The sequence below is a fragment of the Colletotrichum spaethianum genome, assembly GCF_022836535.1.
Source record: "Colletotrichum spaethianum MAFF 239500 DNA, contig19, whole genome shotgun sequence".
Taxonomy (NCBI): Eukaryota; Fungi; Ascomycota; class Sordariomycetes; order Glomerellales; family Glomerellaceae; genus Colletotrichum; species Colletotrichum spaethianum.
Window position 1 is genome coordinate 633643 of NW_026054789.1, and position 18512 is coordinate 652154.

Sequence of the window (18512 nt, forward strand, 5' to 3'; positions counted from 1 at the left end):
TGGCAACGTCATGGCCCACTGCATCGTCCGAAACACTGAAGTCACTTTGAAAAGATGTTCGAAGGTTTCTCTTATCCCTCCCCCACCCGAGCCCGAAGGTGGTGACTGTCAGAAGACAGCCGGAAGAGGGATCTTCTTTGAATCGAAGATTAATCTACCAACGGTCCGTTAGAGGCAATGCTGTGGGATGAGCAAAGCCCCTGCTGTCAAGAAGACAGCAACGCTGGGACGGAACCGAGCGGATATCAATCCCACTCGGTTCCGTATGAGAGAGAAAGGAAAGAAAAAAACGGATCAGCCGCAGACGCGCACACACACCATAAAGGTAGCGGCCGGTTGAAGGTATCAAGATTTCATCATTCATGTCTAGTACTGACCGTGGGTTTTGATAGACCTACCCTGAGTCTCCCTTAATTTTTGGTGCCGTCATCTGGCTGTTCCACTGTGTGCCGTGTCATGCCCAGAACGCCGCGCTGATATGCCCCCAAGTATGCCACACAAACTGGACTCAAAAATCCCTGAGCCAGTCAAAACAGAAAGGCAAGAAAGAAGCTGTGTATCTAGTGAACTGCAACCAGAACAATCCCAGGTTCTACGCTCTCTCGCTGGACCTAGTCCAGAATGTGTTGATACAGGGGGGAAATCGACTCGCCGTAGTGGTTTCGACGGATGGCCTCGGCAAGGAGGAAGGAGAGGTCCAGAACAACGAGCTTGGATGCACGCTTGGCCTGGTCCTCAGGGATGGGGAAACTGTTAGTCACCAGAATGGTGTCGATGCACTCGCATTTCTGCAACTGCTCAAGACTATCGCCGCCAAAGACACCGTGAGTGGCCATGCAATAAACCTTCTTAGCATGCCCCTTCTTGACGACGGTCTCGGCCGCGGCAATCCATGAGTTCGGCTTGTCAATCATGTCGTCCACAATGAAGACAGTTCTGTTCTTAACATCGCCGACGAGGGTGATCATATGCTCGACCTTGGGGTCCTTCAAGACCTCGTCCTCTTCGTCCGACTCTGGGGCGGCATCTCCGGAGCCTCCCAGGGCATGAGGCTCGGGGGCAAAGAAGGAGGAGGCATGGGACATGGCCATGGGATCGTCGTCACGGACGCTGCCGCTCACAGTCGATGCAGCCGGCGATGGATAGTCGTCATCCACTATGTGACCCTGAACCAGTCGTCCGTGCGTGACCTCGTGAGCACGACGGTCGTCGTACTGGGCATCGCTCTCCTCCTCGTCAACAGAGCCATCACCAGGCTTGGACTGCGTAGGCGTTGTAGGCCGGTCATCCATGGAACGAGGGTAGGAACGCGGGGCGCTGGTGTGCTGGGGAGAACCTGTGGCGTCGGCTCTCACCCTAGCAGCACGACCAACGGGAGGAGGCGTGGATGGCCGCGCCGATGCGGGCTGGCGACTGCCCTCCAGCACTGGCTCCCGATCTAGACCATCCAGGTGGTGCATGATCATGCTTGAGGTCATGTTGGTTCCCTTTCGGTTTTTCTCCGTAGTGACCATGCCAAAGTTGAGCTTCAGCGCGTCCGCAAGCGATGTCACACGCTTTGTTCCGCCAGCGTTCTTGGACACGACGACAGCCTCCTTCCAATTGGGCACGTTGTGACGGATCCACCTAGCAATCAACGGCTCGGCGTGAAGGTTGTCGACAGGACACTTGAAGAATCCCTGCATCTGGGACGCGTGGAGGTCGACGGTGATGACGTGCTTGACGCCAGCGACGCCGAGAAGATTCGCAAGCATTCTCGCTGTGATCGCACCACGGTGTGACTTCTTCTTGGACTGGCGGCTGTAGGGAAAGTACGGCAGTACAGCTGAAGGCAGGACTTATTAGAGAAATGACGAGATTGAGAATATGGGACGGGGGGGGAAAGCATACCAGTGATCTTGTTGGCCGAGCCGCCATTGCAGGCCGAGATCATGATCAACAGCTCCATGATGGTGTCGTTGACCTTGGCGCTGCCAGATTGGACGACGAAGACATCCTTCTCTCGGACGCTAGTCAAGATTCGTACGCTCGTCTCGCCCTTTATGTGACGGTCAGCCTCAACAGGGAGTCCAAGCAAGGTTGGAATTGGATCCAATCAAGGCAGTATGGGAGGCCAGCCGCGACTAGGCCTCGTGGGAGAGAGAAAGCAGCATGCGCAGCTTTCCTTGTCTCCCGCCATTGGTATCGACGGCAATAGCGATCGCACTCAGCTTACATTGGAAAATTGGGTAAGCTCCGCCTCGGCAGGAGCCATGCCCAGGTTCTCACATATCTGAGTAGTGAGGACTGGGCAGGAAGAGCCCGCGAAGATGAGAGTGCCGCGCATTTTGGGAAGAGGAATGCGAAGGACGAAGAGTTTGGCTTCGTGAGGTGGGAAGCTTTTATGGCTGCGAAGGAAAAAATTGAGTTGACCAGGGGGGTTAAGCCGAAGGGCGGACACGGAGCAGGCAGAGGGAGTGGGGGCTCCTCTAAGGCACTGTATTTATCCGGGCCGGAGAGAGCCCAACTGGACAGAAATCTAGCTACACCGTGTGAAAGGCACTGGGACCCCGCGATGCGTTCCTGTCCCACTCAGGTTCCACCAGGAACTGAGAGTTTCTGCTGCGTCACTTCCACGAGTGTCGCAACAAGCCATGCTACTTCCGAGGCTGTCTCTGAAGATGCCGAACTAAACAGTCTTCTTTCTGCGCTGCCGCTGGCCTTGGTATACTTGTGCAGTTCTGACAATTTAGATACGGAATATGCACATTAGACGTACCTTGCAAAACTAAGGTCAGTGGAAGATATTTTTTGAAAAAGCTAGCAACTTGCTTGCAGCATTGAATGAGAAGGGCCTGCCAAATGGATTAAACTTAGTCCCATTTCTAATACATGTTCAGATCAAATTGCTGTTCACTATCATGGGCATTCCTCATCTTCTAAACCACCTCTCCCCATATGGAGTATTGGGGCCTATTGACGGCGACAGGGTCGTGATCGATGGCCCTGCCTTGGCGTACCACATCTACCATCTTTGCACAAGAAGCACTCCCGGATTGCCCTCGTATGACCTGCTTGGAAGAACAACTATCGCATGGCTGGAAAAGCTCACAAGTCATAAGATTTCCATGTAACTTCCCTGCTATTGAGGTCTCTTTGGACGTCACCAGCTGATGATCTTAAGCGCCGCAATCTACTTCGACGGCTTTCTCCCGGCGTCAAAGTCGGAGGTTCGTCTGGAGAGGATCCTAAAGGTGTCTTCATCTTTAAAAGTCTATCGTTCCGGGTTCCCAAACGGATGTCCAGCGCGACAGATAGCTTCAACACGCATCTCGCTGCCTCCCCTGTTCCCGACTGATGCACCCAAGAGAGACCAGCCCCTGATACCGCCGCCACCGTTTCTGGTCGCAGCTGTTGTGGACAAACTCTGCGAGACCACCAAGTACGCGACCTTCGTCCGTCTCGTTCCTGGGGAGGCAGATGCGTACTGCGCCGAGGACGTCCTGCGGAATGGGGGCACTATCTTAACATCGGATTCGGACCTGACAATCCATGATCTGAAGACGGGCGCCGTAGCGTTCTTCAGAGACCTCCACGTTGCTTCTACCGACGAGAAGGATAGTCTTGTGGGCCCAAAGTTCTCGCCGTCAGATATCGCAAAGCGCTTGCAGCTTCCCGAGGATCAAGGCATGCGAAGGTTCGGATACGAACTGTCCAAGTCTAGCCGACCAAAGTTTGCCCAAGTCCTCGAGAACTGCAAAGGGGACGTATCAGATCCGGATGAGTTTCGCAGCTTCTGCATCCCATATGAGACGCTGGAGACGACGGACTGGAGTGATGTGCCGGTACTCAGTGGCATCGACAACCCCATACTCGATGCGAGATTATCAGAGGTTGTTCTGCAATGCGTAGGATACTCTGGCGTCGCGAAGCCGCCTCCAGGAGACTCTGGCGCAGAGAGCTGCATGATGTGCCTACCGCCTCTCTTGGACTGCCCAGCCCGTGCAAGCGCATGGGATAGCAGTGCCTCCATCAGACAGTTGGCATACAGTTTGACGTGTCTACTACGACCCGGGGCTGTATCTCATGTCAGGGAGTACAGGAGGATATACTTCGGGGCGAACCAAGGCAGGCACGTCGCCATGCTCCCTCGGCCGTGGATTAAAGACTCGGTGGACTCTCTCTTGAAGTCCCTTAATCAAGCCAAAAACAGTCTTCAACACGAGAAATCAACGTGGCAAGCCGTGGCGTTACAGTTGATCCTCGCTTACGCACGGGAGGAAGACAAGCAAGAGGCATGTCTGAACTCCATCAAACAAGTCCTCTCAGTCGTGAAGGACTCGAATCTTATTCCCTGGGACGTCGTCCATCTGTCAGCGCAGGTCCAGGCGACGCTCTACTCTCTTCGCATCCTAGCCCAGGTTCTGGACCTCATGTATGAGATCAAAGCAGAAAACCCTGTCCAAGGCTCGAAGCAGCTGCGCGAGTTGCTGACGACCCTACCCTCTCTCACGGAGTATCCATCAGTGGACGGGACGATTGCTCTGCTGACGAGCATGAAGGCCAACAATGCATTGGCAAAAATTACAGCAACACTCGACTTACCAGAAGAGGCCCTCCTTCCGTCGAAAGAGAACAAGAGTCAGAAGAAGAAGCGGAAGAAGACGGCCGAGACTGAGCCTGGTACGAGGCCAGAAAAGAAGCTGTCGTCGAATCCATTCGATATCTTGGGAATTGAGTGAATTCTGGATGGACAGGCACAGGCCATGAAGCTTTTTGTTCGAAGACGCCTTCGATTGGCGAGTGGGAAGTGCTGAACAGTTTCACAATTGTCCAACCATGATAGACTTAGACTCACGAGGGCACAACATAATTGTAAGTCGATATCAAATCGTTCTATTATAAGTTTTCCTATTTCCACACTCACTCGTTATTCGTGTCATCATACCATTGCTCAAAACAATGTCCCATCATCGTGGACCTGCGGAATGAATCCGGGACACAGCCAGCCCCTGCCCTCAGGGCAAGTAAAGATAACCTTTCCATCACTGCGCAATAGGCCCATCTTGAACCGCCAGTCCGTCTTCACGGCGATGCCATTAATCCGGAGCCAATAAGCCAGTATTCCCTCCGGTGTACATCCCTCCTGGCCCTCGGGCTTCTTCTCCCTAGTCTTGGTATTGAAGCCCTTCCACTTTGCTGTCTCCTTCTCCAGTGTTCGCATGTGAATGAACTCGCGATATAGGGAGAGGTACGTGAACATTGCGTTGGGACGGCCGAAAGCTGTGATGTCGGTGACACCCGCGCGTAGCTCGCCGTCGTGAAGCATTGCGTACCAAGTCCAGTCGAGGGTGACGCGGGGCGCGAGGATGCCATTTTCAGGCACCTTCAGCGATGACAGCGCGGGTGAGTCGCCCCAGTAGAGTAGGTCGAGACGGCCCTTGTAGATGTAATCGTACGAAACTCCCTCCTTGATCATATAGCTCTGCACCTGTTGGCTGGCAAGGTACAGCGCTTTCCACTGACTGAGCTGGTGGTTCAGCTTATCCTCACCGCACTCCTTGACCAGCACGTCGGGAGGCTTTACGGCACTCTCTCTGACTTCATCTAGCTTCCTGACCTCGACCGTCTTCAGAGCGTCTCCGAAGCAGGATTTGAGGTGCTTCTTGATGCTGTCTTTTCCTCCTGGGTCGCTGGCGTCGTGATCCACATCCTCCAGGTACGTAAAGACGTGGATGTCGACCCCGCCGCTTCCAGTCCATGTCTTGACAAGCTTGTTGTTTTGCTCCTTGCATGTCTTCATATATGTGCGTAAGAATCCAGTGTAGACAATCGCAAGTCGACCCATGTCATCGGCGGCGCGGTGTAGGAGGCATGTCGTCTTGCTGCCAGAGCGGACGTGTAGCTTGCCAGAGTCCAGGAGCTCGAGGACTGGCTTCTCGGCGCCGGTCTCGACGGAAGCGCAGTCGGGTAGGAGGTTCGATATCCATGGCGTCGCTCCATACGGAGCGGCAGTCTCGTTAGCCCAGGAGAGCATCAGCACACCCTCTTGGGTAAGCTCTACCTGCCATGTGACGGGCCAGTAGTACTCGGTGTCGGAGGTGAATAGCTCGGCATCGGTCTTCATGTCGAGGAGCGACAGCGATCCGCTATCGAGAAGGCGAAGCTCATAGCGGCCGTTCGGAGAGATGAGGCGGAAAGGAGATAGGATCTGACCAGCTTCGAGCCTGGAGACCGTCTTCGTGTTTGGAACCGAGCCAGAGGTCGGCTTCGCGGGTAAACCCTTTACCTCCGTCGCGCCAAGCGATGCGGCAGGGACGGCAAGAGAGGTAGTCGCATCTGCGCCCTCGGCGGGCTTACCGGCAGGATCGTTCGGCTTTCCGGTTCCGGTCGAGGCATCTTTGCTGTCGGTTGTAGGGGTGTTGTGGCTGAGGTTGGTGGGCACGTTGTAGCCAACACTGGGAAGTTGAGGAACAAGGAAGATTGCCGCGATGAGGAAAACGGCGGCCACAATGGCCAACCGCACACAAGTACCGCTAAGCATCGTCGATAGTATTAAAAAATTATTTTAAACTCGAAAGACTGTCCATTGCTGAAGTTAACAGTTTGTTTTGTACTTTCTGCTTGTGACGCAGGGGGCGTGCCGAGGTGACTGGAGCTCCAATGCGCCCGGTTCGCGACGGTAATGCACGTCCACTTGTTGCTTATCACTTATCGCCACTGAACCTGCCCGATGCACAACTAAATGCACAAATGCCAATCAGTTGCATGCTATCTTGTCTACATACATATCCCATCTTTCAACAAAGCACTATGTAACAAAAGTGACTTCAATGGCGTTTGAGACTACTGGAGTAGCTCCATACGTCCAGTTTTAAGCCGAGAAAATACCAGTCACTTGTACAAACCAGTTTTGATGGGAAGGATCCATGTATGTTGCAAAAGTTGGCCTCTTCATATAGCCGCACAGCAGCTATTGGAGGAATAGAAGGAATGATCGTATCGTCTAGCCGACTGGGGCTGCTTGCTATCGGCCCGGCCCAGCATCAAGCTGGTGCCAGCACTGGCAATTACGTTGTTCAGCTCGAATAAGCCCGCGCCTGGCAACCTCCGCAACATGATTCAAGTTGCCCGAGATGTATTTGAGCGGCGAGGCTGAGGCACAGTGATTGGTTTTCTATCAACCGGTCTTGGACTAGGTTAGACTGCGATCCTTCCTTCTATTCCTCCAATAGCTGCTGTGCGGCTATATGAAGCGAGAACTTTTGTTAAACCCCAACATGAATCAACATTGCGTACTCAATAGCGTTCACCTTTGTGGCGCCTTTTCATCGCTTGGAGGTTGTGATTGCGGTTTAGAAGGAATAGTTTAAGCTATAAGTAGAAGAGCTGGCATCCCAGTATACTCAATCGCCCCAACACTTTCCAACGAGCGCGGCAAGATGACCTGTCAGATAGTGCTCGCTTTTTGGTTTCTTTTTGCTTCGGCCGCACAAGCCGTTCTGGGCCCTTCAGTGGTGATCGGGCCGGGTACCATCGTCGGCACGACCACGACCTTACCTTCGTCAACGGCTGTTGTGAACAAGTTCCAGGGCATTCCATACGCGCGGCCGCCAATTGGGGAGAGACGATTCCTTCCACCAGAGTCGTTTGACTCCTTCGATGAGAACCTTGTAAATGCAACTGCGTGGGGGAGCAAGTGTTTCCAGTTCGATGGCGGTATGCTCATGAAGCACCCTGCTTCCCCTAATGTGCCTCAAGCTAATTATGTAGTTGAGGATGGCGTTGCTGAGAGCGAAGACTGCCTGTTCCTGAACGTTTATGCGCGGGCCACAGCAAGTTGTTCAAGGTCCGGCCGCCCAGTCCTGGTGTGGATCCACGGCGGGTGGCTTCGATCCGGAACGGCTAGCCAACCCACGTTTGACGGGACCAGCTTTGCGTCTGAGCATGGGATCGTTGTTGTAGCCTTCAACTACCGCCTTAATGGTACCTGGCTTTCGAAACCAAGAACTCTTATTGGCACGCCGCTAATTACAATTTTCCAAAAGTATTTGGGTTCCCCAACTCTGACCAACTACCTCTCAGGGACCGAAACCTCGGCTTTCTTGATCAGCGCCTAGCACTTGAATGGGTGCAGACTAACATCCATGCCTTCGGCGGCGACCCCGCTAAAGTCACTATCTCAGGTGAATCATCTGGTGGCTCGTCTGTGGACCGACTCGTCACTACCATCCATACAAATCCTCCTTTCCGCGCGGCGGGTTTATCGAGCGGACAGGCGACGGTCAGTCCTATTGGTAGGGATGCTGGTCCCCGATCGTGGGCGGCTCTTGTGTCCCTTCTAGGATGCACTGGAGACGACGAGATCGCATGCGTCCGAAGGACAGATGCTAAGACAATGAGGAACGTGATTGTCGCTAATGGCCTAGATTTCAGCCCGGTCAACGACAACTTCACACAGATGGAGCTCCCCTATCTGCCAAGCCGCGCAGCTGGCGGCCTGGCACCAGTACCAATCATGATTGGCTCTACTGGGCAAGAGGGAACCTATTTAGCACCTGCGAATCACCTGGATATTCCGTCCTTCACGGAGCCAGTCCTCACGCAGTTCCTCATGGGCTTTACTGGCGGGGATCTGGAGCTCGTGAAAGGTCTTTTGCAAATTATCCAGTTTATACAGCAAACGAGTGGAACATCACTTTTCCACGCGGCTACTCAAGTCTACACTGAAGTCGTTTACCAATGTGTAAGTATCTTTCCGATTCAGAAGATCAGTTTCATGGCTGACACGCGCAAGCCTGCTCTTCTGGTATCCCAGGCTTCGTCCAAGAGCGGCATTCCGACATGGAGGTATTACTATAACGCCTCATTCACAAATTTGGCTCCGGAAGGGTACACCTCTGAAGAGCTCGGCGCATCACATGGTTCTGATACGTCCATGATTTGGGGAACGTATCCTCGAGAGGGAGCCACTGATCGACAGAAAGGGTTGAGTCGTTACTTACAGGCCATATGGGCTAGTTTTGTGAAAGATCCTGTCAAAATGGGTCCCGGCTGGGAAGAGGTGAGCGCCGAAGGGAACAACATCGCATGCATAGGATGTGATGAAGTAGCCGATGATATGACCCTTTTGGAATCGGCTACTGTGGATGGACGATGCACGATCTATAATTCTTTCTTTGACAAGGTCAAGACCCCATTCGTGAAGGTTTAGTTCGGAGGAATATATAATCGTTTCGTGTACCGAAGAGTAGAAATACTTTTGGGCGTCGGCATACCGTGTGACGACTCATGAGTTGTAACGATACTTTTCTAAAACCGTAGAGCTTCCTTGTCCGGCACACATTCGTGACTTTTAGTCTTTCGGCTCGGATGCAAATGGAACCTAAAGCTAGAGGCTGTGTACTCGGCGATGGAATCCTCGTAAAGTTTGAGAGTATGCTTGTTGTAGCTGTCAGCCTGACAGCGCGTTCTCAATATCGTCCATTGAGAATTTTGACATTTAGAATCGTCGATGACAATCTTATGTGTGCGTGCACTAAGAACATATGACAAGTGAGAAGGATATAGTGTCGCAGAACAAAGTGATGAAAGTAAATGTATAGTCTATAGCTAAAATCCCATTTCCCTATTGGACAGCAGGAAGAAGCTTTTATCAGATAAACACTAACCTGACCAACCACAAACGACAAACACAGTAGGCCCCTTTGCTTGTTGCAGCCATCGTGCCCCTGAGAAAGCAAGAAAGGGACCACCAGAGATCCAGACGTACCTGCCAGAGCAAACGAGGTCTACGAGAGAAAATGGAAGTGCCTAGAAAATCTACCAAATATACGTCTCGTCGATGAAAGTGATTGGGATCGGTGCCCTCAGAGAGAGTTCACTTACGAGACATCGCGCCTCATCAACCATGGGGGCAGGTCCGCTAACGATGATAGCCAAGTTTCCTTTGGCATTTCTGACCTCCTCTTCCAAAATATTCCGAAGTTGGAATCGTGTACCAACCGAGACGCTTGACTCAACACCCTTTAGATCAATACGTCGGATCAGGCTCTCCGATCGTGATGACCAATACAACTTGGCGTTTCCGGAGTACGTCTTCATAACAGGGGCTACCGCGGTGATTGCAACACCTCCAACGATACAGACAAGTGTCTGGTATTTGTTCAAGTCCTGGTGAGGGAGATAGCCGGCCTCAACGAATACGGGAAGTCGCCTTTGCGATCGCAGTAACTTTGTACAGCCGTTGAACGATCGAACGAGAAAGGATAACCCGACGCGCGATTCGTCCTCGACTGGAGCAACTTCTGTGGCGCTTGGCTCCTTGGGAGACGATTTGTTGGTGATGGGGTCCGATAGGGTGGTCGCTGACTGGGCTGGTGCAGGCTCCACTCTGGACCTGAGTATCGAGAAAGGATGACTCTCCCATGGCCGCCAATTCAACGTTGGGAAGTACAGATAAGCATGACCGTTTCCTACTGCCCCCTTTATGTCGAGCTGCAGGTAGTCTTCGTCGATAATGGTAATATCTGCCCACACTAGACCGTTTCTAGCGATCCTAGCCACCCTTCCAAGTCGATCGAATCCCCAAACAGCGAGGCAGATGTATAGCCATACCTCGTAACCCCACTGGTTCTGAAATCGGTAGATGATGTGAAAATAGGAACCGACAACCGAGAATACTGCAAGGATGATATGCAAAGCCAAAAATATTTCGTACAACTTTTCCCGAAAGTAAATCGATGAGGCAGGGATCAAGGCGCTCAAAGAGAGGGTGGCAACGATTCCCCAGATCCAATAAGGCAACCTAGCTTCAGTATTGTGCTGCCCCATGCTGAGGTATATCTGAAGCCATGCAGCTGAGTGTAAGCATGCCTGGAGGGTACAAAAGCACGCCGTCCATCGATGCATTAACATGAAAGTCGACTGACTCCAGTCAGTGACCCAGTAAAGGAAGTTATTCCTTCCGGCGTATAGAATGAGAAGAGGTAGATTGGCAAAGCTCAAGACACCCATGCGATTGCTGAAGGACGTAAGGAGTTCCTGGTCTCTGTCGTTGACCCACCACGCATTAGGTTGAGCTGAGTCGTAACCAGCACAGCTCAGGACAACGTTAATGATTACTACGTACGCAATGAGAATCGTCTGACCACGTGTTGGAATAACCAAGAGGTTGAAATACGGAACTTTGTGTCTGCGTCCCAGGAGAGGAGGGTCAATGAAAACCGCATGAATTTTAGACATGGACAACTTGGGCAGGGGAAGAAATCGGAGCAGCGAGAAGAATATGGGAATGATCGCGCCTAGAGAAATCAAAACGAGGCTGCGCCTCAAGTCAACAAGAATAATCTCGTGGTGTGCAGTTTGTTTTCACATACCCATATCTCTCATGGGTAACCTCCATTTTCTCGAACATGCCCATGGTGTCATATTGCACTTGATAATCGCCATCCGAGACCAGAGCTTTCTCCCTGAGAGGATTTGCAAAAGCTATGGTAGCTTGCGGGGTTCCGTTAGTATTATTGAGAGCCTCTTGATACGTCCATTTTGGAGCCGGAGGATTGGCGTCGACTTTGACACCAGGTTCGTCAAGTCTTCGGTGGCTGTTCCGAATGCTGGCCTCCGTTGATCGCCAATACTTCTCGATTTCCCAAATCGACAGATCAGTGCAACGCTGTAGAGTAACTTTCAGCCACCGTGGTTCATTTTGGGCCTTGTAGTTGTCGATCTTACCGTGTGAATACACCATGCCAACGACGCAAGGAAGGCATCATCAGTGGCGAAGCAACTCGGTGGAGTATCGGCCATTGGCATTTCTTGTACTTCCATGATGTTACTACAGTTCAATGGGCTAGCCGAAAGAACTACGCGACACGAGTATGCACATAATGGCTTACTACAGTCAGCTTGATTTGATCTACGATGGTGGGAGCGTTAACTGACCTGGTACATGGTGATCCCATACCCAATGAGGCCATGACCTGGAAATCCAACCTCTTCCGCAGTCACACCAACTAGCATGGATGCTCCCGTAAGCAGAACGAGTAGAACAATGCAAGATGAAGACATTGTGACGATCTGTCACAACTGTTTTCAATGAGGTGACCGCAAGCGCGACTCGTGATAGTTTGCAGAAGAAATCCCGTGTAAAGGTCGTGGTTCCCAATGCCACACTTCGCAAAATTTATCGGGGTCGCTTTCGGTTTCTTACTACAGCCGTAATAATTTACGCGCTTCAAATTGTACTGTCGAAGGATTTCACAGAAAAATATTCGAGTCAAGAAGACCTTTACGGCGCTAATCGACGCAGCACCGAGTTCACAAGGTTGTGCAATAACACTGGATCAGACGTAGAACCTCTGAAAGTGGCCAAAAAGAGTTGACCAAGGTCCAGGAATGCTACTGATTGCTTTTGGGCAGCTACTAATTTCGTATCGCTTTCCCCGGCTCATATTAGGTGATCGCCGCATTTCCGCCGATTCCCCGATCCGAGTATGTTCAATTGCCGGTCATATACTATCTGACTCTTCTAAAACACACCGCCCTTCTCTATTAAGGTTTGCGAAAAGTCATTTCCACCTGTTAGCACCCTCGAACCCTGGAGTGATGGTGGACAGTGCAACAGCGCAACAGCTAGCCGTGCACATGCTGAATGCTGTTGCCGAACTGACTCCCATGCTCAAAGTAAAGCTTGGGTGTAGTCAACTGAGCAAACGGTTGAAACCGAGTTACACTCTGCTCTTGAACCCAAGAAGCGGTAATGTCTTGATGGTTGCACAACAAAGCAGGAACTTATCTTAGCATCTTTAACCGGCTCTAGGAGTCGCAGAGTTTGAAGAACAGATCACACATGCCTGCGAACCCAAGTCTGACTCCAAAGGACAATACCAATCATCATGAATATGTTTTCGAATTGTCCATGGGGGAAAGTAAAGATTATTTCGGGAATCATAGAGAATAATGAAAACAATCTTGCACCGTATAGATGATCCCTGAGCCTGAGTCTTCAGAGAAACCTAGGCTGCTATCATTCTCTGATCGCGAATATTAAGAATCACTCCGCAAATGATTCTGTTATAGAGCCGAAGGGCGCTGAGTTCAAAAATATTCAACTGCTCAGCCAGAATCTTCAGATGCCTAGCGGGCTTTGGTTAATAAGACTAGTGTCACTGAGCGTACATACGTTGCTAATGCTCGGATAGTATAGATGCTTTCTAAATCTATTCTTGTTACTAATGTAAGCTGATGCTGAATTATGTCTAATAACGGGTGTTCGCCTCCAAGTCCTCATTTCTTCTCCTTCGCATCGTCAAATCCCCTCTTTTCCTTCTTGACGCTCTTCCATTCCAAGAGGGCACCAAAAGGGAATGAGATGGCAGCAAGAATCATGGCGAGCATGAAAGTCCTCGTCAAGGCACTGTTGACCTTACCCAAGGCATCCTGATACTCGGAAGTACCGTTGCCGAAGATAATTTGCAGATTATCTTTGATATGCGTTGCTCCGCCGTCGCCGTAAATGGTTGCTGCAACAGAGGCGCCAAGTTTCTTCGATAGTTCCTGTTGGAGAACACTTTGGGCGATAGGGACAGACAAGGCAACTCCTAAAAGTCTCGTAAAGAGCGTTAAGCTTGTTCCCTTGGCAATCATCTCGTTTGGCAGCACTGTCTGGACAGCCACGTTGGCTTGCTCAGCTCCCACACCGACGCCTGTGCCGACCAAAATCTGGGCGCCGATTCTATGAGTGGTAAGTAATCATCACAAGGAATCAGGTCAGATTCTTTGCTGAAAACTTACAATATGCCAAGACCCGTGTCAGCTCTAATGGTCATCAGAAGTGCAGAACCAGCTGTGACCAGGAGGGAGCCAAGGATAACAAAGGGGTTGTAAAAGCCAATGGCCATGACCAGTCCGCCAGCAACAATTGAGCCGACAGCAGTGCTGATGCAGAGAGCCAATTGCTTCAAGCCAGACGCTTCAGCATTGTCGCTCTCGATCGATTGGAACCTTATTATCGCTTTAGTACATCTTCTAGAGTCATTGTATCTAGCTATTTTTCGCACTCACCAAACAGGCAGATAGAAGATGGAAACTCCGAACGCTCCGTTCAGGAATAGTAAATACAAATTAGATGATGCGACAGATCTTCGATTTACAACGCTGAGAGGTACTGTCGCGTTGTCACCCTGGAAGTATTGCAGCACCATCCAAGGGAGCATGGTGATCGCAAATACCACCAGGACCGTAATGACACGGCCATCGCTCCAGGGGTATTGGCCGCCACCCCATTGCAAAGCCAACATTAAGCAAACCAGAGAAGAGAGTAAGAGAATCGTGCCAAGAAGGTCGAAGCGCTTTGCCAACTGTAGCGGGCCCAACGTCTTCAGTTCCGTCGAAGTTTTGCACAGAGACAAGGGTAGGCATAAAAAGACGACTGCAACTACTACGGCTCCAATGGGTAGATTGACTGATTGGCCGCTTGTCAGTATAGAAGCGGCAAAACTTATGGATGTGGAAACCTACAGTAGAAGCACCATCTCCAGGAAGCTCGCTCAGTAATAGCACCACCTAAAACAACGAGTTAGTAACCCTCCCGAACTAGAACTAGTGTCAAAAGTTGGATTACCCATGACAGGACCGACAACACTAGCAATGGCATATGCAGCACCAAACAAGCCGGCAAATAGGCTTCGCTTCCGGAGCGGAGTGATGCGAGCAATGACGATAAATGAACCACCGAACACTCCCGCCATTCCAACTCCCTGGACTGCTCTCCCAACAATCAATGCGGCTGATGAAGGTGCGGCGCCACAGACAGCACTTCCAACCAGGTATATGAGCACCGAAGCCAAGAAAGTCCATTTGTTGTTGAAAAGCGAGTAGGCCTGTCCGAAGGGAAGCTGAAATGCCACAGCCGTGATCTGTTCTCCTGTGCTATACCATGCAATATCATCAGAGCTGTTGAATACGCTCGTAATTGTTGGAATGGCCGTGGCCAAAACGGTCTGGCTAACGGCTACAATGAAGACTGAGCAGAACAGTGCAAAAACTATCAGGCCTAGTGTAATACCTGTTGGGTAAGGAGGCTCGTTCGGATCGTTATCAGGGCCGTCTTGCTTCTGGGAATCGGTCGCTGACGAGTTGCAAATTCCATTCTCCTTGTTGGGTATAATTTCAGCTGGCATCGTTTGGTTGGTGCGCAACTCCGTCTTCGAGGCGCCTGAGAGACTTCCCGAGCGTGACATGCTTAAATGCTTTGGATTCCAAAAGAATGCAATATCAGAGTATGATTTGGAATCGTGTGGAGAAAAACGCAGGTCAATAAATGTGTTGGCTCGAACATGACCTTATGATTCTCGTCCTTAGACTTGTTGATGGCTTGATGGCTTTATCTAAATGAGGCATAGCGGTAAGCGGATCGCGATTTGTGTCAGAATTGACTTCGCCGAGGATCATCGGATTATATGCCGAGGACCAGGACCAGGTTGTGAATTGAGGTCGCCGTTCTCACTTAGTATTTACTTCGGGTTATACGCCTGAGACTAACACCATGAGCAGCCATGACTAAGATTACAGAATTTCCAAATCTAGAGTTTGTCTTCCATTGCCTATTACCAATTATCTTCCACCAAATCAATAACATCCATGCACATTGTCGGATGTCATGATTCATCTGAAATTGCACTATCCCAATCAAGAATACGAGTATCCTCAACACCCATAAAGACGGAGAATCTGTTTCTAGATCACAAAGTCTAATAGCATGATCGAAAACCCCTTTCTCGATTATGGACATGGCCTCTAAAAAGGCTCTAATCTAAAGTTGCTTCATGCGGCAACTACGACGATGGCGCGAGAGGACAATTGATAATTATGTTCCAATACTCAAAAAGTCATACTAAAATTTGGCATTAAACATGACCGGCAAGAAATCCTAGAGGGAATTGGCAAAGCAGCCCAGGGTTATATTCATCGGCGTGCCAATTTATATCGAACCAAGCATGACTGGGGACGTATCAATGTGTTTGAAGATGTACATATCGAGACTTCGCGTTGCGTTCGTCAGTTTGATATTTGTCAGAGTGAACAGAACAACCTTGCTATCAATACGAAAATAGTGGAATGTGAAGCCGTGCTTTCTTTTACAATGCTCATGCTGGCAAGAGCAATCGCTCTAGTGAAGATCATCCTCCAATCCAACCATCTTCAAAGAATCAGCCCACAACTTCTTCTCGCCTTCCTCATCAAATGCCCATGATTTGAACCCATACCCAGCCCAGTTGACATCGTCAGGGATTGGCTTGCTCACACCACAGTCCTCCATATAAAATCCTCCGACTCCATCGTACTCGCTGCCAACAGCTGCCAATATGCTAGTGGCAGCGCCCTGCTGGACGCTTTTCCATACCTTCTTAATGTGGGGCATCTGGATCAACTTCTCAAGCATCTTGCGAGTCTCTTCGTCCGAGGACTCCATCAATCCGCTTCCGAAACCACCGGGGTGGATGCTGATGGCATGGATACCCTCGGACCCGTAGCGGCGCTCAACCTCGTTGCAGAACCAGATTTTTGCAGTATTTGAGTGGGCGTACGACACACCAGGCTCGTAACCCTTGCCATTGGGGTTTGCTGTGTCATAGTTGCTCTCAGGAAGAACAGTACATGCTGTGTGCGATGTGCTTGACGTAGTAACAACTCGCACGTTGATGTTGTGATTCGCAGCAGTATCTAGGAGAAGAGGTCTAAGTAATTGGAATAAGTAGAAGTGAGCAAGGTAGTTGACACCAAATTGCTGTTCATAGCCCTCTTGAGTATAGCCGCGAGGTGTAGCCGCAATACCTTTTTACATAGAGTTAGTAAATGACAATTCTTATACGCAAGTGTGTGGTGTTTCTCAAATTATGACTTACCTGCATTGTTGACAAGGACATCCAACCTTTCGGCGTGATTCATCACTTGCTCAGCGCCCTTCTCCACGCTCTTTAAGCTCTTCAGCTCCATCTCAACGACCTCCAGTCTAAAGCTGGGTTCTTCACTTTGAAGTTGATTCTTTACCTTCTCGCCTTTTGCAAGATCTCGAGAAGTGAAAAAGACCTTCATGCCGGTTTTAGCCAGATGTCGCACGATCTCGAGACCAATGCCATTAGTACCACCCGTAACCAGAGCGACTTTGTCGCTTAGCTTCCCAATCAGACCTTCATCTTGAATAATTTGGAGGGCTGTGGGACGGGCGTCCCCTTCGCCTTGTGGGCTGGCATGAGCCGCAGCATAGCGGTTAGGGATTTGCGGCAGATTCGGAACGTAAGGCATGTTGAAGTAGGCTTCTTGGCTTTGGTTAACTGGATTCTCTCTTTTTTGAGTTTGCTTTTCCTGTGATTTACTGCGGCGGCGTCGTTTTTCAAGAGGAGTGTCTTGGCAGTTCGCACCTTGGCAAGGAGAGCGAGCACGAAACGAGGTTTGTGTCAACGAAGGAACGTCTTTTACTCTTGGAATGTGCATTGTGAACAGCATGATCGCGCTGCTGCTTTATTCTCCTCCTTGCATGTTTGACTCGTCTGGCAGTTGACAGTGTTTCGGCTCGAGCGGCAGTAAGGCCATCTAGAAGTCCTCCTCACCGGGAACATCGGGAAATGCTTGTGGATGGAGAGAAACTCAAAGCAGAACCTTGGTATGGAGTTTTTTTCTAAAGAATTACACGAGAAGATATGGCCGGTTCCAACATTTCAATGAATGTGGAGTTTATCCATGGTCGTAGGTTAGATTAGTCACCGGTGTTTAAGCGTTTATTGCTTTTTTGCAGTGTCGGAGCTGATGTTTCAGCGGAGATCTACAAAGTCGGACAACAAATTTTAGTAAAGTTTTCGGGAATAGGGTGTAACTACCGAACAGGAACTGAATCGGAAGGAAAAGGAACGATGGATGTGCCCAGAGCTTGGCCTCGCCGATGACCCGGCGACTAGCACGCCGGCAATTAGTGGCCGCAGAGGGTTCTCCGACCGCCGATTGTTGGGGGCTCGCTGCCTGAAAGGGAAGAACGACGACTTATTGACCGATGGACTTCAACTACGGCAATTGGCAACTGTGGTCTGAGCCGGCAAAAGTTCATGTGGGGCCACGCAACCACCTGACTTAACAGGGATACGAGTCAAAAACGGATCCGTCCGACGTTTCGCAGCAACGACACTCAATAGCGAGCACTTGGCTTTGGTGGCCGTGACGTTGCCTATGAAAGATGATTTTTCTACGAGAGTGGGCCATAACCTGCTCGGGCAGTTGATGGCGACTCGCTGATCCAAGGTTCTCAGAGATGCGCCCAATATCCCGGCCGATGAATTCATGTATGTGAGCGATCTCGGGATGTCTGAATCTCAGACTTGAATCTGGCCCGAACCTTAACCATATTCTGGGGATATCAGCACACTAATGAAGGTCGAGATCTCGCTTGAATCTGATCCCCGAGTGTAGAGGCTTGGGCCCCCATTTAATACTCGATCTAAGTAACATATTCACCTGTCGTAACCCAATTGATGAATCAT

The 18512-nt window shown here is 50.5% G+C and overlaps 6 protein-coding genes across 6 annotated transcripts; 2 read left to right on the top strand and 4 right to left on the bottom strand.

The window, feature by feature from the left end:
* Window positions 1–611: 611 nt before the first annotated feature.
* Window positions 612–2326, bottom strand: ColSpa_07605 (ribose-phosphate pyrophosphokinase 2; the record flags this gene model as incomplete). Its single annotated transcript, XM_049273817.1, has 4 exons — window positions 612–1166; window positions 1356–1825; window positions 1891–2038; window positions 2216–2326. 4 exons carry the CDS (start codon window positions 2324–2326, stop codon window positions 612–614), a joined length of 1284 nt encoding a protein of 427 aa, XP_049129774.1.
* Window positions 2327–3152: 826 nt separating this feature from the next.
* On the top strand, window positions 3153–4721 carry ColSpa_07606 (uncharacterized protein; the record flags this gene model as incomplete). Its single annotated transcript, XM_049273818.1, has 1 exon — window positions 3153–4721. One exon carries the CDS (start codon window positions 3153–3155, stop codon window positions 4719–4721), a length of 1569 nt encoding a protein of 522 aa, XP_049129775.1.
* Window positions 4722–4933: 212 nt separating this feature from the next.
* Window positions 4934–6523, bottom strand: ColSpa_07607 (uncharacterized protein; the record flags this gene model as incomplete). The annotated part of the gene is made up of 1 exon (XM_049273819.1): window positions 4934–6523. One exon carries the CDS (start codon window positions 6521–6523, stop codon window positions 4934–4936), a length of 1590 nt encoding a protein of 529 aa, XP_049129776.1.
* A 1177-nt stretch (window positions 6524–7700) lies between these two features.
* Window positions 7701–9193, top strand: ColSpa_07608 (liver carboxylesterase 4; the record flags this gene model as incomplete). Its single annotated transcript, XM_049273820.1, has 2 exons — window positions 7701–7965; window positions 8028–9193. 2 exons carry the CDS (start codon window positions 7701–7703, stop codon window positions 9191–9193), a joined length of 1431 nt encoding a protein of 476 aa, XP_049129777.1.
* Window positions 9194–13266: 4073 nt separating this feature from the next.
* ColSpa_07609 (efflux pump aflT) lies at window positions 13267–15161 on the bottom strand (the record flags this gene model as incomplete). Its single annotated transcript, XM_049273821.1, has 4 exons — window positions 13267–13714; window positions 13774–13983; window positions 14044–14443; window positions 14603–15161. The coding sequence occupies 4 exons, from the start codon at window positions 15159–15161 to the stop codon at window positions 13267–13269; spliced, it is 1617 nt and encodes a 538-aa protein (XP_049129778.1).
* A 989-nt stretch (window positions 15162–16150) lies between these two features.
* Window positions 16151–17286, bottom strand: ColSpa_07610 (WW domain-containing oxidoreductase; the record flags this gene model as incomplete). Its single annotated transcript, XM_049273822.1, has 2 exons — window positions 16151–16815; window positions 16887–17286. 2 exons carry the CDS (start codon window positions 17284–17286, stop codon window positions 16151–16153), a joined length of 1065 nt encoding a protein of 354 aa, XP_049129779.1.
* Window positions 17287–18512: the final 1226 nt, after the last annotated feature.